General features: G+C 46.7%; 1 protein-coding gene across 3 annotated transcripts in view; it reads right to left on the bottom strand.

Annotated features, from left to right (window-relative positions):
* ADCK1 (aarF domain containing kinase 1) overlaps positions 1-19,451 on the bottom strand; it is an 83,221-nt gene that overhangs the window by 34,621 nt on the left and 29,149 nt on the right. For 2 of the 3 annotated variants that reach the window (XM_082058549.1, XM_082058548.1), the window contains exon 4: positions 16,962-17,165. The exons of the other annotated variant lie outside the window; for it this stretch is intronic. In XM_082058549.1, coding sequence (XP_081914675.1) covers positions 16,962-17,165 — 204 coding nt within the window. The remainder of the gene's footprint in view (positions 1-16,961; positions 17,166-19,451) is intronic. 3 annotated transcript variants of the gene reach the window in all.

Below are 19,451 nucleotides of genomic sequence, written 5' to 3' on the forward strand. Positions count from 1 at the left end.
ATCAGCAATTTGCTAAGGTGAGCTCAGTCTGCAGGAGTTTTCAAATATTTACACAGGGATAATGCTGCCCACTGTGATAATGGGACTCGTGAGCTTGCTGGAAAACAGAGCAACACAACACCACTCTGGGAAGAGAGCAGGGTTCCCAAGGAAATTTTGGGTGTTGCATCTGTGATCTTAACAGTTCCTAGTACAATGTCCCCTCAATTCCATGTGGCAGAATAGCTGAAGAGTTACTTAGTTCTATGTCTGATACAGCATTTCTAAGGCTTGTGGCTCCCAGAACTTTTAGAATTTGCTTTATTGACACTAGGACACCATTGCTCTCAGAAGTCTGAATGCCTTTCCTGGACTAGGTCCAAGGGATGTGAGGTCCAAGGCTGGTCATCCTTTCGAGAACATACACATAACTGTCCATGGCACCAAGGACTCACTGATCCCTGCAAGTCTGATAGACCAGAGCTCTAGGTGTGAGAAAATGTTACCTTGGAGTAGAGTGATCTACTTCCCAGACAGCAAATGAGGGTTTTTTCCATTGTCCCAGCCTTTCTATCCCTTCTATGAAAACAAAATGCCACAGTGTTGCTCCAAGAATTATTAAAACAGCAAAACTGAAAGATTAGATTTATCGCAGCAGACAGTGGATTATGAAGAATAATTCATCAAATGTCAGAACAAACAGCCCACAATTTATAGGCGGCTTTGTTGAGTCAGTGAAATCTGATTGGACTTCTCCCCACCTAATGAATGCCAAGCCTAATTGATGGTTCCTAAATGCATATGTCAAGAACATGTATTTATTAACTCAATATTTTTAATATTATTGTAGATATATGCAGAATAGTGGTTTTCTTCTGAATGGATATTAAATATACATGTAAATGTGCATATGTATAGAGGTATAAACTGCATCCAAGTGAATACAGGTAAAAGGTATCTGTGTATTCCGATGCACTGAAACAATTACATATGGCTTATTACACAAAATCCCTGCATCTTTCAGTGCACAGGATGGCAAACCAATGCGGTCCATTTCAAGGGGAGATGCGTGTTAAGGTGCCTGCCTAGAATTTGGAACAGCTGAGCCCTAACATTGGATCTCCCTGATATCCCATGTGATATGGGCCATACCATGTCACAGAGCTCATGCATAGGTGAGCAGAATTAGGGCTGTCCAGTCAGCTATTAATCTGTCCTTATCTAATTTCCCAAGACCCAATTTGTAAATTTAATATCTTTTTAAAAACCTATCTGTATCATATAAGTAGTTATTACACACACAGTCACAGACAAGTAACTTCACCTGCCAGTGGTATACATTTGCTCATGGTGTACCAATAACTGCTAACTTGGTTAATCACCACTAACATTGCACCACAATAGCACAAAGCCAGGACTGTCCATCAGCCTTTCTTCTGGGAAAGGACTGTGAGCCAAATGTGGTACAAAGTTCATCTCTTCCTTTTATTTCTCCCTGGTACCACTTTGGTACTCTGCAGCCCACTACCAGCAATGCCACTGAGCACCTCAGTCACAAAGTCATGAATGTTAGAGAAAATGAACTCTGCTAAAGGAGGAGTCCTTGATACCATCATCCACAGACCAAAGTTGGCTCACTCATCCACTGCCTGACACCTAGGATCCTGGCTTTTCCCTGTTCTGCTCACTTACTGTCTTCTTTCTATAGTCTTTTCTGGCTAGAAAAGCAGTGAGAAATCCTACATAAAGTTACCCTTGCTTTCATCTCATCCATCCACTGAGCTGTACAGCAACGGTATCAGTCTACTTGCTATAGTCCCTATAATTGTTACAGAGCCGTACTTTGAGCAAAAGCACGTTTCATGCCATCCCTGATGATTCCTGCTTAATAGTCTGTGTTCAGACACAGACACGGCATCTTCATTTATTTTCCTAAGTAAAGTCAGATCCTTAAGACAAGGCAGAACTGTCTGAGAATATCACTCATCCTGGATCGAAACCAATCTCAGCAGTGACAGCTACAACAAGCAGTAACAGCAAGGAGACAGAGCTGATACACCCTACCTGAGAGGTGAACCTCATCTCCCGTCTTTCTGAAAGGTGAGCCACTTACCCATGGCTCCCACAAACAAACAATATTCAGTCCAATAAAAGCAAGGATTCTCACAACCAGACGGGAACCTAATCCTCCTGACTGTCACAAGGAGATAAATGTTTTTCATTAATTAAGCTATTAGGTGTTTTACTACCTTCCAGAAACACAGGATGCTAAGATTCACAGACTAGCTCAGTGCTCTGAGAGGCAATGCTTTCAACCGTTGGAGTTCTGCAAGTTTTCTACTAGCATCACCACAGCCTCTTCCATGCTTAGCTTCGTTCAGCTGTTCTTTCTCCAGGTGCTGGTTTCACAAAGCACTCTGAAAGCAGAGAGACTGCACATCGGACTTCTGACATAAGGTAGATATCAAGCTGGATAGTAGGAAAGAGAAGTCCAGACTTCATCTGCAGGCCTAGCACAACATCTTCAGTAGCACAGGCACCTATGACAAACCAGAAAGAGGAAACAGCAGAGCTAGGATGTCTCAGAACAAGTCTCTAAACCACCTACCAGTGTGAGCATTTCTCCTGGAAAAAGTACTTCATTTCAGACAATGCAGACAGCTTCCTCCCACGCCTCTAATTCTACGCTCAGAATTAAATTCCAAGAAACAATTTCTTTCCAAAATGTCCACTACCAATTGAAAGACTTTGCTGTTGGAAGCTGCATCATTATTTTAAGCTGCAAGTCCAGTTCACTTCCCTAAGACAGGCTGGAAGGTGGAAGAACCTTGCACTTTGCACCACTGAAATCAAAACTTCCCCAGTCTGCCTGTGACTTGCCTTCAACAGCAGCCAGTGCTTCCTGAACCAGAGAGTCAAGCCAGAGTGCACTAGCACAGTGGACACCACATGCTTGTGTGGAGAAGGTGGAAAACTGTCATCTCTCAAAGTGCACACTAAATAATGTCACTGTGCACTCTATTTTGCATGATATAAGCATCTTGTAGCCTATGCAAAATGCACAGACCAAAGCTACAGCATGCATATACATATATTATATATCACTGTTCACTTCCTTCCATTCCCTCATGCTGAAAAACAAAGTAGTGACTTGTGAGCTATTTATTCCCTCCAATAGTGCAGGCTATGGTACAAATGCTCCAACCTGCCCCATGTTCCCTGCCCTCCCCTTGCATATACAAATGCTTCCCTTTACCTTAATATGCTCTTTTATCTTGATCTGTCTCCCACTTGAACAATGCTCATTAAATCCACTCTTTTCTCTCTGTGTTTTTGGAGAAATATTATTTCCTGTCTGTGAAGATGGAGACACTTGTCAATCATTGAGACAGATTGGAATCACAGCCCTTCAAGAGCACACAACTTCTCCACACCCAGCCATTTTTCGTGTTTTAATTGAAAGAACTCTCTCTTTCCTTATATTTCTCCCCTGCTAATAAAGGAGGCTCTCAGTTGTTACACCAGTGTGCAGTGAGGACACAGCAGAAGACAACTCTGCTGCCAGTAAACTTCCTCCTGCATCCCATCTGCCCAAAAGGATTCTCTTATTCCATGGTTCAGGAGGAGCAGTAGTGGCCCATTTCTACTGAGATCTTCACAGTTTTACTGTGTTGCCTACAGCTCTTCAGCACCCTGCTAACAAAGCAGGAACACCTCTGTAGTTCCTAAGGAATGGGGCAGTTTCCTCACCCTTCTGCTTTTCTAAGGCTCTGCTAGCATGTCTGAGCAGCTTCCTTACCCATTTCCCAGCTTTCTGAAGATGCTCCACAAAGCTCTGCCCACAGGTCTGACCCCCACCACTGCATCTGGCTAATAGCTCATCTAAAATTCCCACCTCCTTTCTGGTGACTTGGAGTTCTACCTCTGTACTCTAGATCAGCCTGCTTCTAGTGAAACTGCAACTTCAGCCTATCTCTTAGATATCTTCTTACAGATACTCATCCCTCTGTTCACATTCAACAGAGCTAAAGCACAGTTTCTAATCTTCCCACTCAAACCATCCCTCCTCCTCCCTTCTCATCACAACAGAGAATGTCAGCAACTTCCACTCAAGTCCACCTGCAGCCTTGGCCTTGCCATCAACACTGACCTCCCTCCCAATCTTACTTCCAGGCCAGATCTTAATCTAGTACTAGACATCAAGTACGAACGCTCACAAGTGACAGGTAAAAACAATTCAACTGTTCTCCCCTGGTCTCCCCCAAAGGTCCCATTTCTCTTGAGCCACACACATAGTAAGACACATGGTGGTCCCCAACAGACTAAGAAGCCCCTGACTGAATTCCTGCAGACATATTCCCAAATGACATATTATCCATACAGATTTCCAGCAGCCTGCTGCAAAGACAGCACATTTAGAAAGAAACAGCAAATCAATAGAACAGGCTGGGTTGGAAGGGACCTCAAAAGATCATCTGGTCCAATCTTTTATGGGAAAGGGAGCCTAGATGAGATTACCTAGCAGCCTGTCCAACCTCCAGTGGTGAAGGATTTCACCATGTTCCTGGGGAGGTTGTTCCCCTGGCTGATTGTTCTCAATGTAAAACATTTCTTTCCCATATCAAGATGAAACCTCTTCCAAAATGCCACAGAGACAGGGCCAGTTGCCACGTTAAGCAAGAAGGTAAGATTTAAGAAAGTACCCAGAAGTAAAATAAATTTCCAAGACCACTTTGACTCCAGGCACAAACACAACCCTGCCACACACTGGTGGAAACCTGGGTAGGAAAGGGTCAAGAGATCCACAACAAACAGGCTCTGTGTTACTCACAGCCCAGCAGAGGGAGGCTCTGCTGAGGACTGCAGAGTTGCCCCAAGAGCCCTGTCAGCAGCAAGCCTGCACAACAGCAGCAGTCCGGTGAGAAATAACCAGCTGCCAGAGCATGAGAATATACAGGGACCTTTGGGAACACCCATCACCTGTGCCTCATCTGAAATGACTCTGATTCAGCTTTGAAAGCCTGGGGGCTTTGAGACAAGTAAGAGAGAAGGGGTGGTGGGGGAGAAATGTCTGTGGGCAGGTTTGTGTGACTATACAGAGAGTTGTGAGAGGATGGCTGGGGGAGGTGGGCTACAAGCCCCTGATCAGCAAGCAAAGCTGTGCCAGGGCCTGTGCAAAGTTAAGCAGGAGGCACAGGGCAGTGCATTGATGTGTACAGCTTGTGTGGGGAATGGCAGGCAAAATCCTCCAGCCACAGAGAGGCCAGTGAAGAACAAAGCCAGGACAGATGTTTGTGTGTGTGGGCAGAGGCAAGGCACGCAGGGGGAGCAGAGGGCTGTGTTGCAGGGCCCCTACCTGGCAGGACAGCACTGCATATATGTGAGTATATGTTACACTGACAAACCCTTCTGTTCCAGCTCCTGAAATGGAGAGAGAAAGAGAGGCATACTCCCATGAATACAATATGGAATGATTTTATGTGTCTTCTCAGAAAGGGATGAGGGGAAAAGCCTGGGACAAAGAGTGGGAATGACAGAAGCAGCATTGCACAATCCAGCAGCCTGACACCAGGGTGGACAGAGGCACAGTACAATGAAAATGCACAGAGGGCAAAGCCTGGTCCCAGCTAGATTCTGCCCAGCTATGTCCCTTCCTCAGGCTTTAGTCATAATTACATCGATGCAAGCGTGACAATGTTTTATTAAAGCACAGCATTGCCCTAAAGTAATAGGACAGAGAAATAGGAGTGAGGATCTGATGTGGACATGGAAGTACATGTAGCCTGGCAGATGTGGGCAGCTCTGCCTGAATTTAATTCATATCAAGAAAGAGATATAATGAGGTCACTACATCAGAAGAAAGATGCTAAAAAGGTAGTAAAGCCCTGCCAAAGATGTAAAGCTGAAAAGCCCATTACTAGTGCTGACTGTGCCTTGCTGGGTGCCAGAGGCACAGATGTACAGCAGTCCACACCACAGAGGACAAGGTGCAGGGACTGAAGAGAAGTCAAGGCAGAATAACTTATAAAGATATCTGGATGGGACCCTGGAGTTTGTATCCTTTGCAGCCTGCTCTCAGAAAAAATGTCCAGAGATCCAGGAAAGTCATTTGAGAGAGACAACTGCTGGGCAAATTAAATCCACAACCATCTCTGCCAACAGCATCACTGGCACCATGATGGGGAAGGGGTTCTGTGCATCCCCTAATGACCAGTCCTACAAACGCTGGAGCCCAGAGCTTTCTGCACTGATCTAGAGAGGGAAGTCCTGTCCTAAGCCGGCCACATCATTTTCTTCATTCTTGTCAATATCCTGTCTGAATATCAACCTCTCCTTTCTTCTCCTGCCCATACTTCCCCTATTTTCCATGTCTCTGCTCTGATCCATCTGCTCCTTCTACATTTTTTTTTTATTTTCTGTCTCTGCTGTCTCTTCCTCCCATGTTTTTTCCCTTGCCCCCAGATCTTCTTGTTGGGCTGCCAGGTCCCTGGTTCAGTGGTGTAACTCAGCTGATTTACTCTCCTTACAGTAGTGTCTGATCTCATGTAAATCACCCTGCAAACCCAGCCTGTGAAATGGGCTTGTTCACTAAACTCTATGAATAGGAAAGTAGGCACAGCTGGCCTATTCATAATCAACATAAAAAATAGATTAGCACTTTACAGATTAAACATTATCGTTTCAACAGTTAACATAAATCAACCACACTTACAGGCCTACCATTGCTGCTGCCACTGCAGGGTAACAAACATTGCCAAGGAAATGGCTGCTAGTCTGGGTGCATTGGGAAAGACCTCATTTGTCTTCCTCCTTGAATGTTAATTTCTCCTCTGGCACTCCCAGGTTGTACCACTAGAGGTTGTTAAAAGGAGAAAAGTGGGCTAAGGAAACAAAGGTAGGGGGTTAATTTTGTTTCATTCACATGTATTTCCAAGCAATCCAACAACCAGAGCCAGAATCCAACTGCCCTACTTCTGAACAGAGTCAGACCCTGGAATAGGAAAAGGACAAGGACCCTCTAAACACCGACTGGCATCTAGCTCCATTTCCTATGGTTCAAAACCACTGGGCTCCTGTGGATGAGGTAAAACAGTTGGGTGGTTTCTATTTAATGTAAGCAGGGGCACCAATCTCAAAAAACACCTCAACATAGCCTGCGGAGCTGCCTCACCAAAGAAGAGCCAAGGACTGAGATCCTCTCCAGACATGCCCTGTGGAGAGCAGAGCCAGAAGAGAGTAGCCCAGAGTCTGCTACTGGTCAGGCTGCACAGTCTCCTTCATCGGGCACAGAACACCGTCACTGGAGATGCTCAACCCAACACACTGTCATCAGTCGTATAGTCAACAGAGAGATAAGGCCCACAGAACCAGTACAGTCAATACTCTTCCCTTCCTGCCTCGTCACTCACTGAGAACCACCCAGTGTTTGGAGCAGCCAACCTGTAATTCCTGAGCTGGTTCTGATGACTGCAAGGGATTAGTAAAGATCTTTGACAGGATATGCCATTAAGTACCAGCCTCACAGCTCCTTTAAACAAAACAATAAAAAAGAGGAAGGCAGCCAGGGCAGAGACACTAGCAGCTCACAAAGGATACAGCAGCAGAAGTTACATGGAAAGACTTCTTAACAAGCCTGGTAATTTTAATTGTTCTAGCCTCCTTCCAGCCTTTCTTGATAAATGGGAATAACAGTTAATAGACCTGAACCAATCACTTACATCCCATAAGGTGTTTGGTAAAACTAGCTTTGTTCTCCACTCACAACTGATACCACCTCAATTTCATTCATTATCTGAAATGAGCCAGCTAATGTATCTTTTCTACTAATAATTTGAAATTTGGAAGGGTTGGTGCTGAACAGCCTCTTCCAAGAACTTGCCAATTTGAGATGGAGTGGTCATGTGAGCTTTGCAAGGGAAAAACTCATGGGTGTGCTTCAGCTGAGCTCTCCAAGCACAAACAATAGGTCATGTGAGTTTATTGCTTCAGTTGTCACAGACAGCTTCACAGGTTTGGCTCAGAACCACACATATAAAACCAAAGCACTGCAAAGCTTACAGAAAATAAGTGTAAAGTGTGCTTAATGTTCACAAACATAATTTGATTTCCAAAGAGAAAATGAGAAAATTTCCCTTCTCTCAGGCTGGCCTGCCCACTAGAAACTGACACTGCTTAATTATGGTGGAAAGACCTTTGAGGCTCCTGAGATCCAGATTTTTGCTTCAATTCTCAAAACACAAAAGTATGTTAAGTGTGAGGATTCCCATGAGGAGAATTTCCAATGTTCTGACCCATAGCAGCTTTTTCACAGGGAGGAGAACCTGCAGGTAAGGTTGAAGTACTTTATAGCTCAGCATTCTTCCATGGAATCAGGAGCTGTCTCTCAGACAGATCCCAGAAGTGCCATAAAACAGAGCTTACTAGATCACTATACATCTTTAAAATTCATAAAAATGCTATGTGTCTATTCTGCATGTTAGGAAAATGCAGACATGCCAAGGTCAGGTCCTATAACTCCTCCTTTCATCTTTGGTCATTTGTTTCATCTACAAAGAACCTATTGCCAAAAGTCACCAGACTCACTGCATCATGTTTTCATGTTCTCAATGGGTCAAGAGCAAAGTAACTGAGCAGACATAAAATTCTGAAAGAAAACAGGAGATGCTAACCAGGCAGAATCAGGCAGGATATTAAAAGATCAGAAGGCAGGCAGATGACAGGATTCCCTGCTCCCTTAAAGAAAAATCAGGCATACTAAACCCAGCCTGTGGCTAGATCAGAGCATCAAGTAAGAATATTTCTGTGTACTAGCAGCAGGCTTTGAAACACAAGCCAGTTCCTCCACATAGCAGCTCAGTGTTTCTGCCCCTGCCCAGACCCTGCGATGTCATAAATGCATAAAGTCTGACGAGTAAATGAGACACACAGAAACTCTTCACATGCAAGAAGGCCACATCAGGAATATTAATCCCAGCTACAGACAGCAATTTCCAGTGATTGTTTGGAACTGGAAGGGTTACCCGTGTGCTGAGAGGTGGTTTCTGCCAACGGCTAGAGAACTGCTGTGCAGCACATCCACCACCTCTGCAGGACGTGGACACCGAACAGCTCGACACAGCTGTAGTGTGCAGTGCCAACCAACATTTATTTGCATCAGAGCAACATTTCAGGTGTCATCAAAACTCTGACAAAACCATACTGAAGAGAGCCTGCCATCTGCACACACGACACTGTGAGCCAACAAATTCCATGCAGGTATGTCATGCACTACCCCCAGTGAATTTGTAAATTAAAGAAAAAAAAAAAAAAAGTCACGAAGCATGCAGGTTAGAACTACTCCCTGCCAGGCCATTCCCAATTGCATTTTCTGATCTCAAATCTTTCACTTCCTTGCAGAAGAACTCCCAAAAAATCCTTCCGAAAACCCACTGTTCTACCTCCTGTATTGTAAATCTCTGCTAACTTGAAGGAAGCCAAAGGCCATTATCCTCTAATCTGTCCACAGACCCTTCCCTCTCTTGGGCAATGGGGATTAGAACACTCAGGAAGAAGCTGCCAGGACTCAGCCAGATCCTCTCCCAGAAGACATGAGTGAAGAGAAAACCCACTGAAGGAGGAAGTAACCTGTCCCAAAACGTCCCTGGTACTAAGGCCACCAGGCTGTCCTTGGTGTGACATTAAGGGTCAGTAGTGCGGGAGCTTGCAAACGGAGCAAACAGGGACACAAGGGACAAAGCAAGTTGAACCGACCAGGCTGCACAAAGCTCCCTGTTTGCTTTCCCTGTCTGCACTTGCCAGTGGAACATCGGTTCTGGGCAGCTACTGCTCGCAGGAGGACCCACTGTGGAGGCAGCTCTACTGAGATCCACCAGCGGCTGGGGCCTCTGCCCAGAGACAGGGCAGGGAGAGCGCGGTGGAGGCTGCAGCCACAGCAGGACCAGCACAGGCGGTTGCTCCTGCCCTTCAGTTGAGTAATGCGGGCCCATTTGTTCTGGGTGACATTAATGCTATTCGCCATCCATCTCAGACTCTTTAAATTACCTTTTTATGGCCAAAATCCTTCTCATAATTGATAAAAATCTCTTTTTTATATCCCGAGTTATTGAAAAAATGTGAAGTTTTTTTATTCCTCATTACAGTTTTAACACAAATGTGTTTTTTATTGATGGCTGCTTGGAAGCCCTGACGGGCCTGCTGAGTGAGGCTCAGAGGGGTGGGAGAAGGGCCAAATCCTCCCGTCCCACTTCCTAGCCCCTCACACTGTCAGAGTAATGGCCACCACAGCCCAGCCTCCACTCTGGTGGGTAATAGAGAGTGGGTAACTCATGCAGAAGAGGAGATTTCCTGAGATGGACATACCTCCCAGAGCATGCAGAAGAGGCTCATGCTGATCTAAATCTAGTTTCCCCCTGCCTATTAGTGATATACATGAGGGCCAACTTCACAGAGCAGCTCAGCATGGCATTGCTGGAGGGGGGTACCTAAGGACAGATCAAGGGTCATGAGCTACGGGAGACCTAGGTATTCAGCAGAGCCATTCAGCATCAGTCCCACAGCCCCAAGCAGCCATGAGAGCAGCCATGCACTGACTGTGCCATACATCAGTGCTTTTGGACAGAATGCTTGACCACAAGGCTGTGCAACACTGGAGGACGCAGGCATGTGTCCTGGCACCCTAGACGGGACAGACAACATGGCCAGCCTAGGAAGAGGCTTCCTGGGGCCATAACAGGATCTGCAGCATCGTGACCTGAAGACCTTGTGATCTAGCAAGGTAAATGAATCTTCTCTAGGGCAACATATGGAGCCAGCTACGGAAAGTGGCTCCTATTCCCTTGGGAGCCACTTGAAGTCTGTAGGACATGCAGTGTAATACCCAACAGCCTATTGAAGGCCTAGCTGCTCTCCCACAGGGCTGAGCACTGCTTCAATAGTTCTGCAAATAAGAAGTAAGCATATGTCTTGCCAGAGCTTAAAATGCTAATCAACAGTTCCAGAAGGAAGGGAATCAGTCCATTCTTCTCCCTGTCATGCTGTACCAAGAGTGCGTACAGAAATAGGAATAAAAAGAGGAGTCTCTTCTATTGCCTCTGTCTTTTCTCACACTCCAACAGTTTGAGGGCAGGGAAATCTCTGGTTATGAGGATCAACACCTTGCTGCAGTCTCATCCTAAATCTTTCCCACAGCAGGTTCACATGGGCGTACAATTTTTGTCCCTTCCTGTCAAATGGCTGTGTGGCATTGCTGCACAACATTGCAGTGACCATGCTCCCAGGTGTATATGGGTGTATTTTAACAGTGGGTGAATAATGCTCATGTACCCAACCTAGAAAACACTCTGGGAACCTTGGGAGCAATTTAAAGTAGAGGGACAAAGGGCAGCATCCTCTTCAGCCAGTTTTACTGCAGGGACAATGACTTCTCAGACTAGGAGTATCTGTTTCTTACTGCACAGCTTTCGTGCCATGCCAGGTACAATGGTATGAATCCAAGGAGACCAAAGCCCTTTAACTGAAGGCTGGGTCCCCCAAACATCACTGTGAAAATGCATCCTGCTTCACAAACCACAGCACAGGAGGCTCCTCTACCACACGTGCTTTGCTTACAAATCGTAGTCTAACTGTTGACATACCCTGCCCTGCTCAATCAGCAAGCTCCATCACTATATGGCTGCAGGAGGCTTCTTGCAAATGGCAAAATAGTCCTTGATCAACAGGTAAGAGCCGCAACTAACTGTGGATGAAAAGGACAGTCTCCTTGGAGGTGCTGGCTAATCAAGCAATTAGAAACTGCTTCCCATTACCTGCACTCCCACAAAGCAGAGCTGGACTGTGACTTCCTTCCTTCCAAATGACTATCTTTCCATCTACTTAAGCCCTTTATATGATTTGGCTTCAGCAGGGACAAGCCTTGACCTCTGGGCTCTCCCCAGCCCTTTTCCCCAGCTTTGAACAAAGCAAGCACTGGAAGCAACACATTCAATCACCGGTGTGTTCTCCCTATGGAGCCTGCTTTACCTCTCAGCCTTCCTGGAGCACAGCAAACTTCCCAGCAACAGCGTGTGTGTGCAGATGTGGATACCTGGAGTCCAAGCAAAGAGCTGGTCAGGATTTCTTGGGATCCCTCACTTAATAGCATCTGAGACTGCTCAGTTTCAGCAGCTTCCACTCATCTCTGTGACAGCTTCAACAACTGGCCAGAGATGTGAGGATAAGTCAAGGGGCAAGGAGGAAGGAAACACCCTCACCACCATGGCAGGTAAGGCCTGTCCTGTGCCCTACACCAGCCCCGAGGCCCCAGGCAAGGACGCAGACTGGTCACAGAGCACCTGGGCAGCCACACCACAGAGGCACCCACCAGACCCTGCCTGAGACCACACTGGCCTCATGGAGGTGATAATTTCATCCTTGCCCTAACCCCAACTGCACAGCCTCAGACCAGACACAGGAGCAGGGACCAGAAACCTGGCTTGATGGGAACCTGCCAGAAAGCAGCACAGGTGGAGGAATCAGGATATTTCTGAAGGAGCATTGGTGAGAGACAGATGGGGAGGGAGTGTCTCCCACCAAGAAAAATTATCTCCAATGGGAGTTAAAGCCTGGGTAGAGCATGGACCACACAAACACACCGAGGGAAAGAATAAGGAGTCTTGGGGAAAAGGCTGGAGAGTTGATTACAAAACGCTGATGTGTGAGGATGGGCTGGAAGCTGATGAGCAATGGGGTCCGGAAAGTGATGTCCTGCTGTACACAGCAGAGGGATTACAGTGGTGCTGGGTGGGTATAGCTGTGCTGTGGCCTACTGGGATGTGCAACATGGCTGCAAACCTGGAGGTATTTTAGGTAAAAGAGTGTGTTGGCATAGACAGGAGTACACAGTGAAGCCAGGAGATGTCACAGTATCCAAACTCATTATCATTGCATAGCAGCAGAGAAGCAAGACCCACAGAGCCATACTAGGGACTGCACTGGACAGTACTGGAGCCAGCCAACAGAAAGGCACAAAGGACGTTTGGAAGAGCAGGGTTGTAAAAGCTGCCGAGCCACTCTGCAGCCATTCAGTCCTACGAGGAGGGATACTGTGGATAGGCCTTGATCAGAGCAGAGAGAAGTAGACATACTTTTGAAAGGTCAAAGTTTCATAATTGTCCTATCAGTCTTAGCAATGAGCAATTAGCCCCTCTGAGCACCTTGTGCACAGAAATCACATGCAGAAAGACCTACAGAAAGCCCTTCCGTCAGACACAGAAGGGCTGTCAGGTGGAACTGGCTTGGCCAAACTCAGAGATGTCCTGAGTTCTGCACTCTGGGACCAAACTAGCATCACCTTCCCAGTATCCCTGTCTCTCACAGCCACAAGCCAGTATCTTCCAACAGACCTGCCAGAGGGAGGAAATCCCCTAATCCCAGTGCTGACAAAACATTTCTTCCATCATTTCTAGCTTTTAGGCACAATGATTTTGTGCTTTTAGGGTGCAGCCACTCAAAGATTTATCTTCCAGAGTATTTCCTAAGTATTTCTCCCTAAATGTCTGGTGTCCACATTTCACCAGAAGTTGCCTGGTTCTGCTCTGCATGCACTTTGTTGAGAGAGCTTAGCTGAACCAGCTATCTTTCCTTGTGTCATTAATAGCTTTGTAAAGAAAATTACAATTGTGGGATAGGGAACACTTCTTTCATTTTCCACACCTGACACCTTTTCATTTTCAGAACCTTGTTCAAGTAAGAAAGATGAAAACAGAGGTAGGAGAGACGCTTTCATTCATATCTCATGATCCATTCTTATGCACACAGCTTTTCCCAACTGCTCCAAGGAATACAGGCAGAGCAAGCCCAACCTGTGGTATCTCCACTATCTCCCCAAAAGTCTTTTACTCTGTGATCTCGCTGGTGATCCTTTCCAAGAGTCACCGTAAAGGTTTGTTTGTACAGCCTCTCTCACTGTTACTACTCATGTTGTCCTGAGAATCCCACTCCCCACCTCTTGCATAGGACACTCAAAATAATCACCACCTCCCACCATCACTTAGCCAAACCACCATGGCCGAGATTAGAAAGACAGCATCTGCTCACTACTGATTATTTTCATCTCAATGATCCCTGGTAGGTAGATTCCCCCTAGACTTGAAGTCACTACCCCTGGAGGTGTTTAAAAGTCGTGTAGACGAAGTTCTTAGGGACACGGGTTAGAGGTGGACTTGACAGTTTCAGGTTAACAGTTGGACTCAATGATCTTAAAGGTCTTTTTCAACCAAAATTATTTTGTGATTCTATGATAGGGCAACCCACTAGTGAGCATATATGATGCTTTTCCTTCTATGTCCAATCAGCACACATAACATTTGCCTTTAAATCAGCCCATTAGCTCATGGAGCAGAGCTACATGCTGTAGCTCCTAGTCTCCAGCCATGATGCTGGCCTGGAATGGGAAGGCATCCATCAGCAGCGTGTCACGCAAGTCTGCGTGCTGACAACAGAGCCATGTCCAGCTGCTGTAAACCTACCTCACAAGCTCTCTGCCTTTGCTCAAAGATCAGTCCCATTGGCATGCTCTCCATTTACACCAGTTTTTCCACCAAATCACTCAATTTGTCAAACATTCAAGCCTCTGATAAGATTCTCAGGAGTAGGTCACATCAGAAGACAGACTATTTCTAACTGACTGAAGATAAAATGTGTCTATACATGAAATTGGCTTTTTTTGATCTTCATGCCCTTTTGCAAGCTCTTGCCTAATTTGTCAGCTTGTCACATTCCTCCCCAGGTATCTCTATATTTCCAGTTGCTATTTCCCCCATTTGTTCTGCACTGATCCAAACGGTATGTAATTATTTCTTGCCTACACTTGAGATTCATTGGAGAAGCCTGCTCTTGTGCCTGATGGGGGAACTGGAAATCTTACCACTGAACTCGAGAGCAGCAGGGTTAGGCCTAGGCCCCTGGGAATGTTCCCTCACTGTTATTTTCTCTTCTATTTGAATTTATCTGCAGGTTCCCAGGTGTGATGCTGGCCCCAAGGGGGAAGGTTTCAGGATCCCTCTTTGCACTCCCTTCCATCCTGACACTCCACCTTGCCCTTCTGTTATCTATATTTCAGCTAAGTATATCGTATTTAAAGTGTACTGAGGAGGTAGCTACACTGGAATTAAATCTGTTCCTGAAGTAACCCTATTAAATCCTCTGGGCTCCAGCAAAGACATCTTTGGTGCATTGGGTTCCCCAAACCCTTTTTGTTTTTAAATACCTTGATTTGGTATCTTGTAACTAACAGAACTGGGAATTTATCTCAGCTTTTAATACTGTCCAGTTTCACCAGCTCCTTTATTTTTATACGTCATTCTCTGCATTTCTCTCTTTTATCACTACTCTCTTTCATTAGCATTTCCTCTCTCTTTCTTCCCATTTCTACCCTTTTTTCCACCCTCTCTCTGTCTCTTTAAAATTAAATATTGCCTAGCACTGCCCATATGGGTGAAGTGAATGCTAAGAGGGAAGGCTGCTGTGGAGACTAGATTTGAGCTGCCTCGCTGGGAATCAATGAGGCATGGAGGGCTCGGCTAGCTCCCGAAAAGCTAGGAAACCATGGCGTATCAGAGGAAGCTGAACAAACACTTGAGAGAAAAGAAAATGGCTCACCTCCGAGCACTTGGCTCAGCCTCTGAGAGACACCACACAAAACAAGTGAGGGGTGGCTGCTGTGGTAATTTAATGGGGTCTAACCTTGGGGTGCCTTTCTGTGGCTCCTGGGGAGGGGAGATGGCCAGATGGAGGCCCATGGAGCAGCAGGGGTCTGCAGGGAGCAGCCAGCCTGCCCTGCCCCATCTGTCCATTGAGCTACAGAACACAGCTGGTACCAGCCATGCTACAAGGACGCAGTGCTGAGGGAGGGAGCATCTTGCAGGTCAGGGGCTGACATTAACCCTGCTATTAAACTGCAGGGAAATCTTAATCGTCATTCGTGACTAGAAAATACCTAGATCCTTAGTCTACACGTAGTCTACCCACCTCATCCAAACCTGTCCGTAATATACACTCTAGGTGCAAATGCTTCACTTACCTCTTCATGTTTCCCCTATACCTCCTTACCACACAGTCAGACAGTCCAGAAGAACCCAAAACAAAACCTCTATATATAAGCAACGATGTACACACTGTTTTCCTTCTTCAACCTCCTGTCTTCTTCCTCCTCACATGCACCTTCTCTGCCATTGCCTTTGCAAACTGTTGCATCCTGCCTCCCTCTCACCATGTCATTTTTGATCCTTGAAATGCCTCTCCTCAAACAGGGCTGGAGTGTGAGGGGACCTCTTCTTATAAGGGGCAAAACGCAGAATAGCAGAACGTCCTCTCTAAGTACTGTGATTACTTTCCTTATAGCTAATGAACACAGGTACCTACCTCTGATCTCAGTGCTGTGGGCTGCTGAGGGTTAACGGTGACACAGAACCCTGGGCTACTGCATTACCTGACTGCAAGCACCAAAAGTGATTTATGCTATTATTTTCTTTGGGGGTTAATTAGGGGCCTAAGAAAGTAAAGCACTGTCAGTGCTCGCTGGAATTGGTCGAGTACAACCAGGGGAGAGAAGTCATCCCTCACAGAGCTCTGCTAATATATCTTTGTCCTGAACATCAATATCTCCAGCTCCCAGCCCTCAGTGTGGCAGATGTCCCTGCATCCTGACCTCCAACAACTCTGTTAGTCTTGGCACAACCTCTGGGGTATGCTGCTCTGCTTAGTCCTGCCACTTCCACCTGGCAGCATTCACACCCTTAATCCTCTGTTATCTTCTCCTTTCCTAATAATGCCCATAATGCCCAATAATGCCCAGGGAAAATTCGTATGACATTCTCCCAGAGGCAAGGAGGAGATATCTCCCCTTAGTATCTCTTGCAACTGAGAACGACCAGGGACCTCCTTGGTCCTTTTTTCCAGGGCTTGCTGAGGCCTAAGAAGCCAACGTGGGCTATGGCTGCTCGTACCTCTTTGCCCAGGTCCTCACGGATAACTTGCTCAATCTCCTGCCTGGTGCTCTGTGGGGCCTGGCTGTGCAGCACTTTGAGGGTGCGGGTGTACTCCTCAGGCAGCAGGTAGTCCAGCGCTCCCAGGTGCTGTCCCACCTTGATGAAGGTGCCTCGGTTGGCGCAGCACAGCTCCCGGAGGCGTTCAGCAGAGCGCAGGTGCACCTGCGGAGAAACCAGAACATCAGCCAAGCCCTTTTGCTGTCTGTTACATGCACAGGCCCACATATGTAACTTTTATTTGCCCAGTATTTAAACAAACCAAGGATTTCCATTTCTTCATTTTGGGCATCATCATCTAAAGCGTCAGCTAACTATTAGGATTCTGGCTTGGGTTAGAGATGTTGAGCCAGACTAGGAAAAGATGCTCCAGAGTTTAAGGTGCTTTGACACTTGTTTGCACAGGCACCATAATCAGTGACAGCACATTAATTTTTGGCTCTGTCCAGGGCTACATCCTTGTACAGAATAAGATGTCCAGCCACGAGGCAGCATTGGTTTGTCACTGTGATCTACCGCTACGTTGCAGAGTTTGGGAGCTCCTTGCCAAAAGACAAAAGTCAGGACCACAACCAGGTATGTTAGAGTCTTAGTGTGAGAAGAAAACCATAGATACCATCCCAGAAACTTCCAGAAAAATGCAACAAGAATCTGCTAAAAATCAAAACTACAGATGTCTGTTTGACAGTGAGGAGGACAATACATCGGCAGTCCTTCATCCTCCTGAGCTCAGTGACACACCATGAGGGAAAATTACATCGCTCCAGTCCAGCCAGGTCTTGGTCTTACTGCTTACATTGTTAACAGAGTCTGCAGTGACAGTGGGTTTAGAAACTAAGATTTAGAAGACTTGCCAGCTTTGCTCACATTGGCCACAATGCAATCACAAAATGACAAAACCTATCACCAACTGCTTGCCTGGTCTGGATTTCAGCTCCTGAGGTTCATTCCGCCTCTCAAGAACAGACCATCCACCACATCCTTCCGTAACAATGATTTATTCTCCATTTATTACTCCTACTAGAGAAGCCTCCTGCCAAAGATACAGTTATGCTCAATATTCTTTAATAAACATCAGAAAAGTTTACCCCGATACATTAATAAAATCTAAGCAAATCAATGACAAAAAATAATTCTGCACCCATGACCTGTTACTGCCCGACACCTATCTGCATGGAGGCTCCTAATTCCTCTGGTTCCTGTGCCAGAACTCACTGAAGGTCAAATCCTGTGTTTGCAGACCTCATCTGCCCAAGGTCGTGTGGTGAGCGATGCCACCAAAAGCCTCAAAGTATGTGGCAGAAAGAAACAACACGACAAACATGAATGAACAGCACCCCCCAGGCCCCCCTTGCCCCATTTAGTGTCTATCTTTGTCCTCCATGCAAAGCAGTGCCATGTCACATCACGGGACAGGGCGAGTATCTCGCATTTGGGAAGGCGTCAGGGGACAGACGGGGTGCTGAGCTGCAAGTGCACAAAACACAGTCCTAGGGGAGTGTGAGGAGAAAGCTTAACATGCAAGTCTCACAGTCAGCGTGTGAGACATGACAGCTTGATGCACACACGCACACACACTTTCCTGGGTGGGCGAACGCTGGCAAGCATAACCCGTGCTGGGAGCGTGAGCTTCCCCCAGCACACAGCCTGCTCAAAAGCACTCGCAAATGCTTAAGCAGAAAATAACACCCACAAGCGTGCCTGAAGCCTCCCACCTTACTGAGCTGCATGTTACACACCAGCTTCAAAGCTCCTGCTGTAACAAGCCAGCCTCTGCCCTTGCTGTTTCCCTGCTCACCTCCCCTCCGTGCATCAGGGGCAAAAAAGCAGGCCAAAAGGGGACAAGGACAGAAAGTTGTGAAAGATGACAAGAGAGCAAGAAAAGCAGGGAAGGAATAACGGGGTGAAAGAGAATGGTAGTGGGAGGGAGGGAGCCCGAGCAGCTTAGTAGTTTGTCACGGCACTGAGAGTGCAGCCCATTACAGGGAAACAGCTTTTACGCAGCTCCGATAATCGCCCTCTGCCCGCCGCCTCCATCTATGCAGGAAACCCCCTGCCAGCAGCAGGAATGGGGACTGGCGGCTGGCCACCTCCCCCGAGGTGTTGGGCAGCCACAGCTCAGGGCACAGGTGGGAAATGGTGTCAAGGCTCCTTGCTGGTGTGCTCCAAAAACCCAGCACTGAGCATGGGCCAGCACAGACCCTGTGACCTCCCACGGGCACAGCAGGAGCCCATCAAATGGCTCAGGGCAGAGCTGTGGCACGGTGCTGGGCATGAGGCCAGGCAGCCAGCTCAAGATAGAGGAGCTGGCTCCCATGCACCTACCACACAGACCACCTGGAAAAAACAGGATGGAAAACTCATGTATATTAAAATCCTGGCTGTATACACACTTGGATGCAGGGTGTATCTTCGTGACACTCACTGCTGAGAAGGAAGCAGAAATAGCCT

The sequence above is a fragment of the Streptopelia decaocto genome, assembly GCF_964273445.1.
Source record: "Streptopelia decaocto genome assembly, chromosome: 7".
Taxonomy (NCBI): Eukaryota; Metazoa; Chordata; class Aves; order Columbiformes; family Columbidae; genus Streptopelia; species Streptopelia decaocto.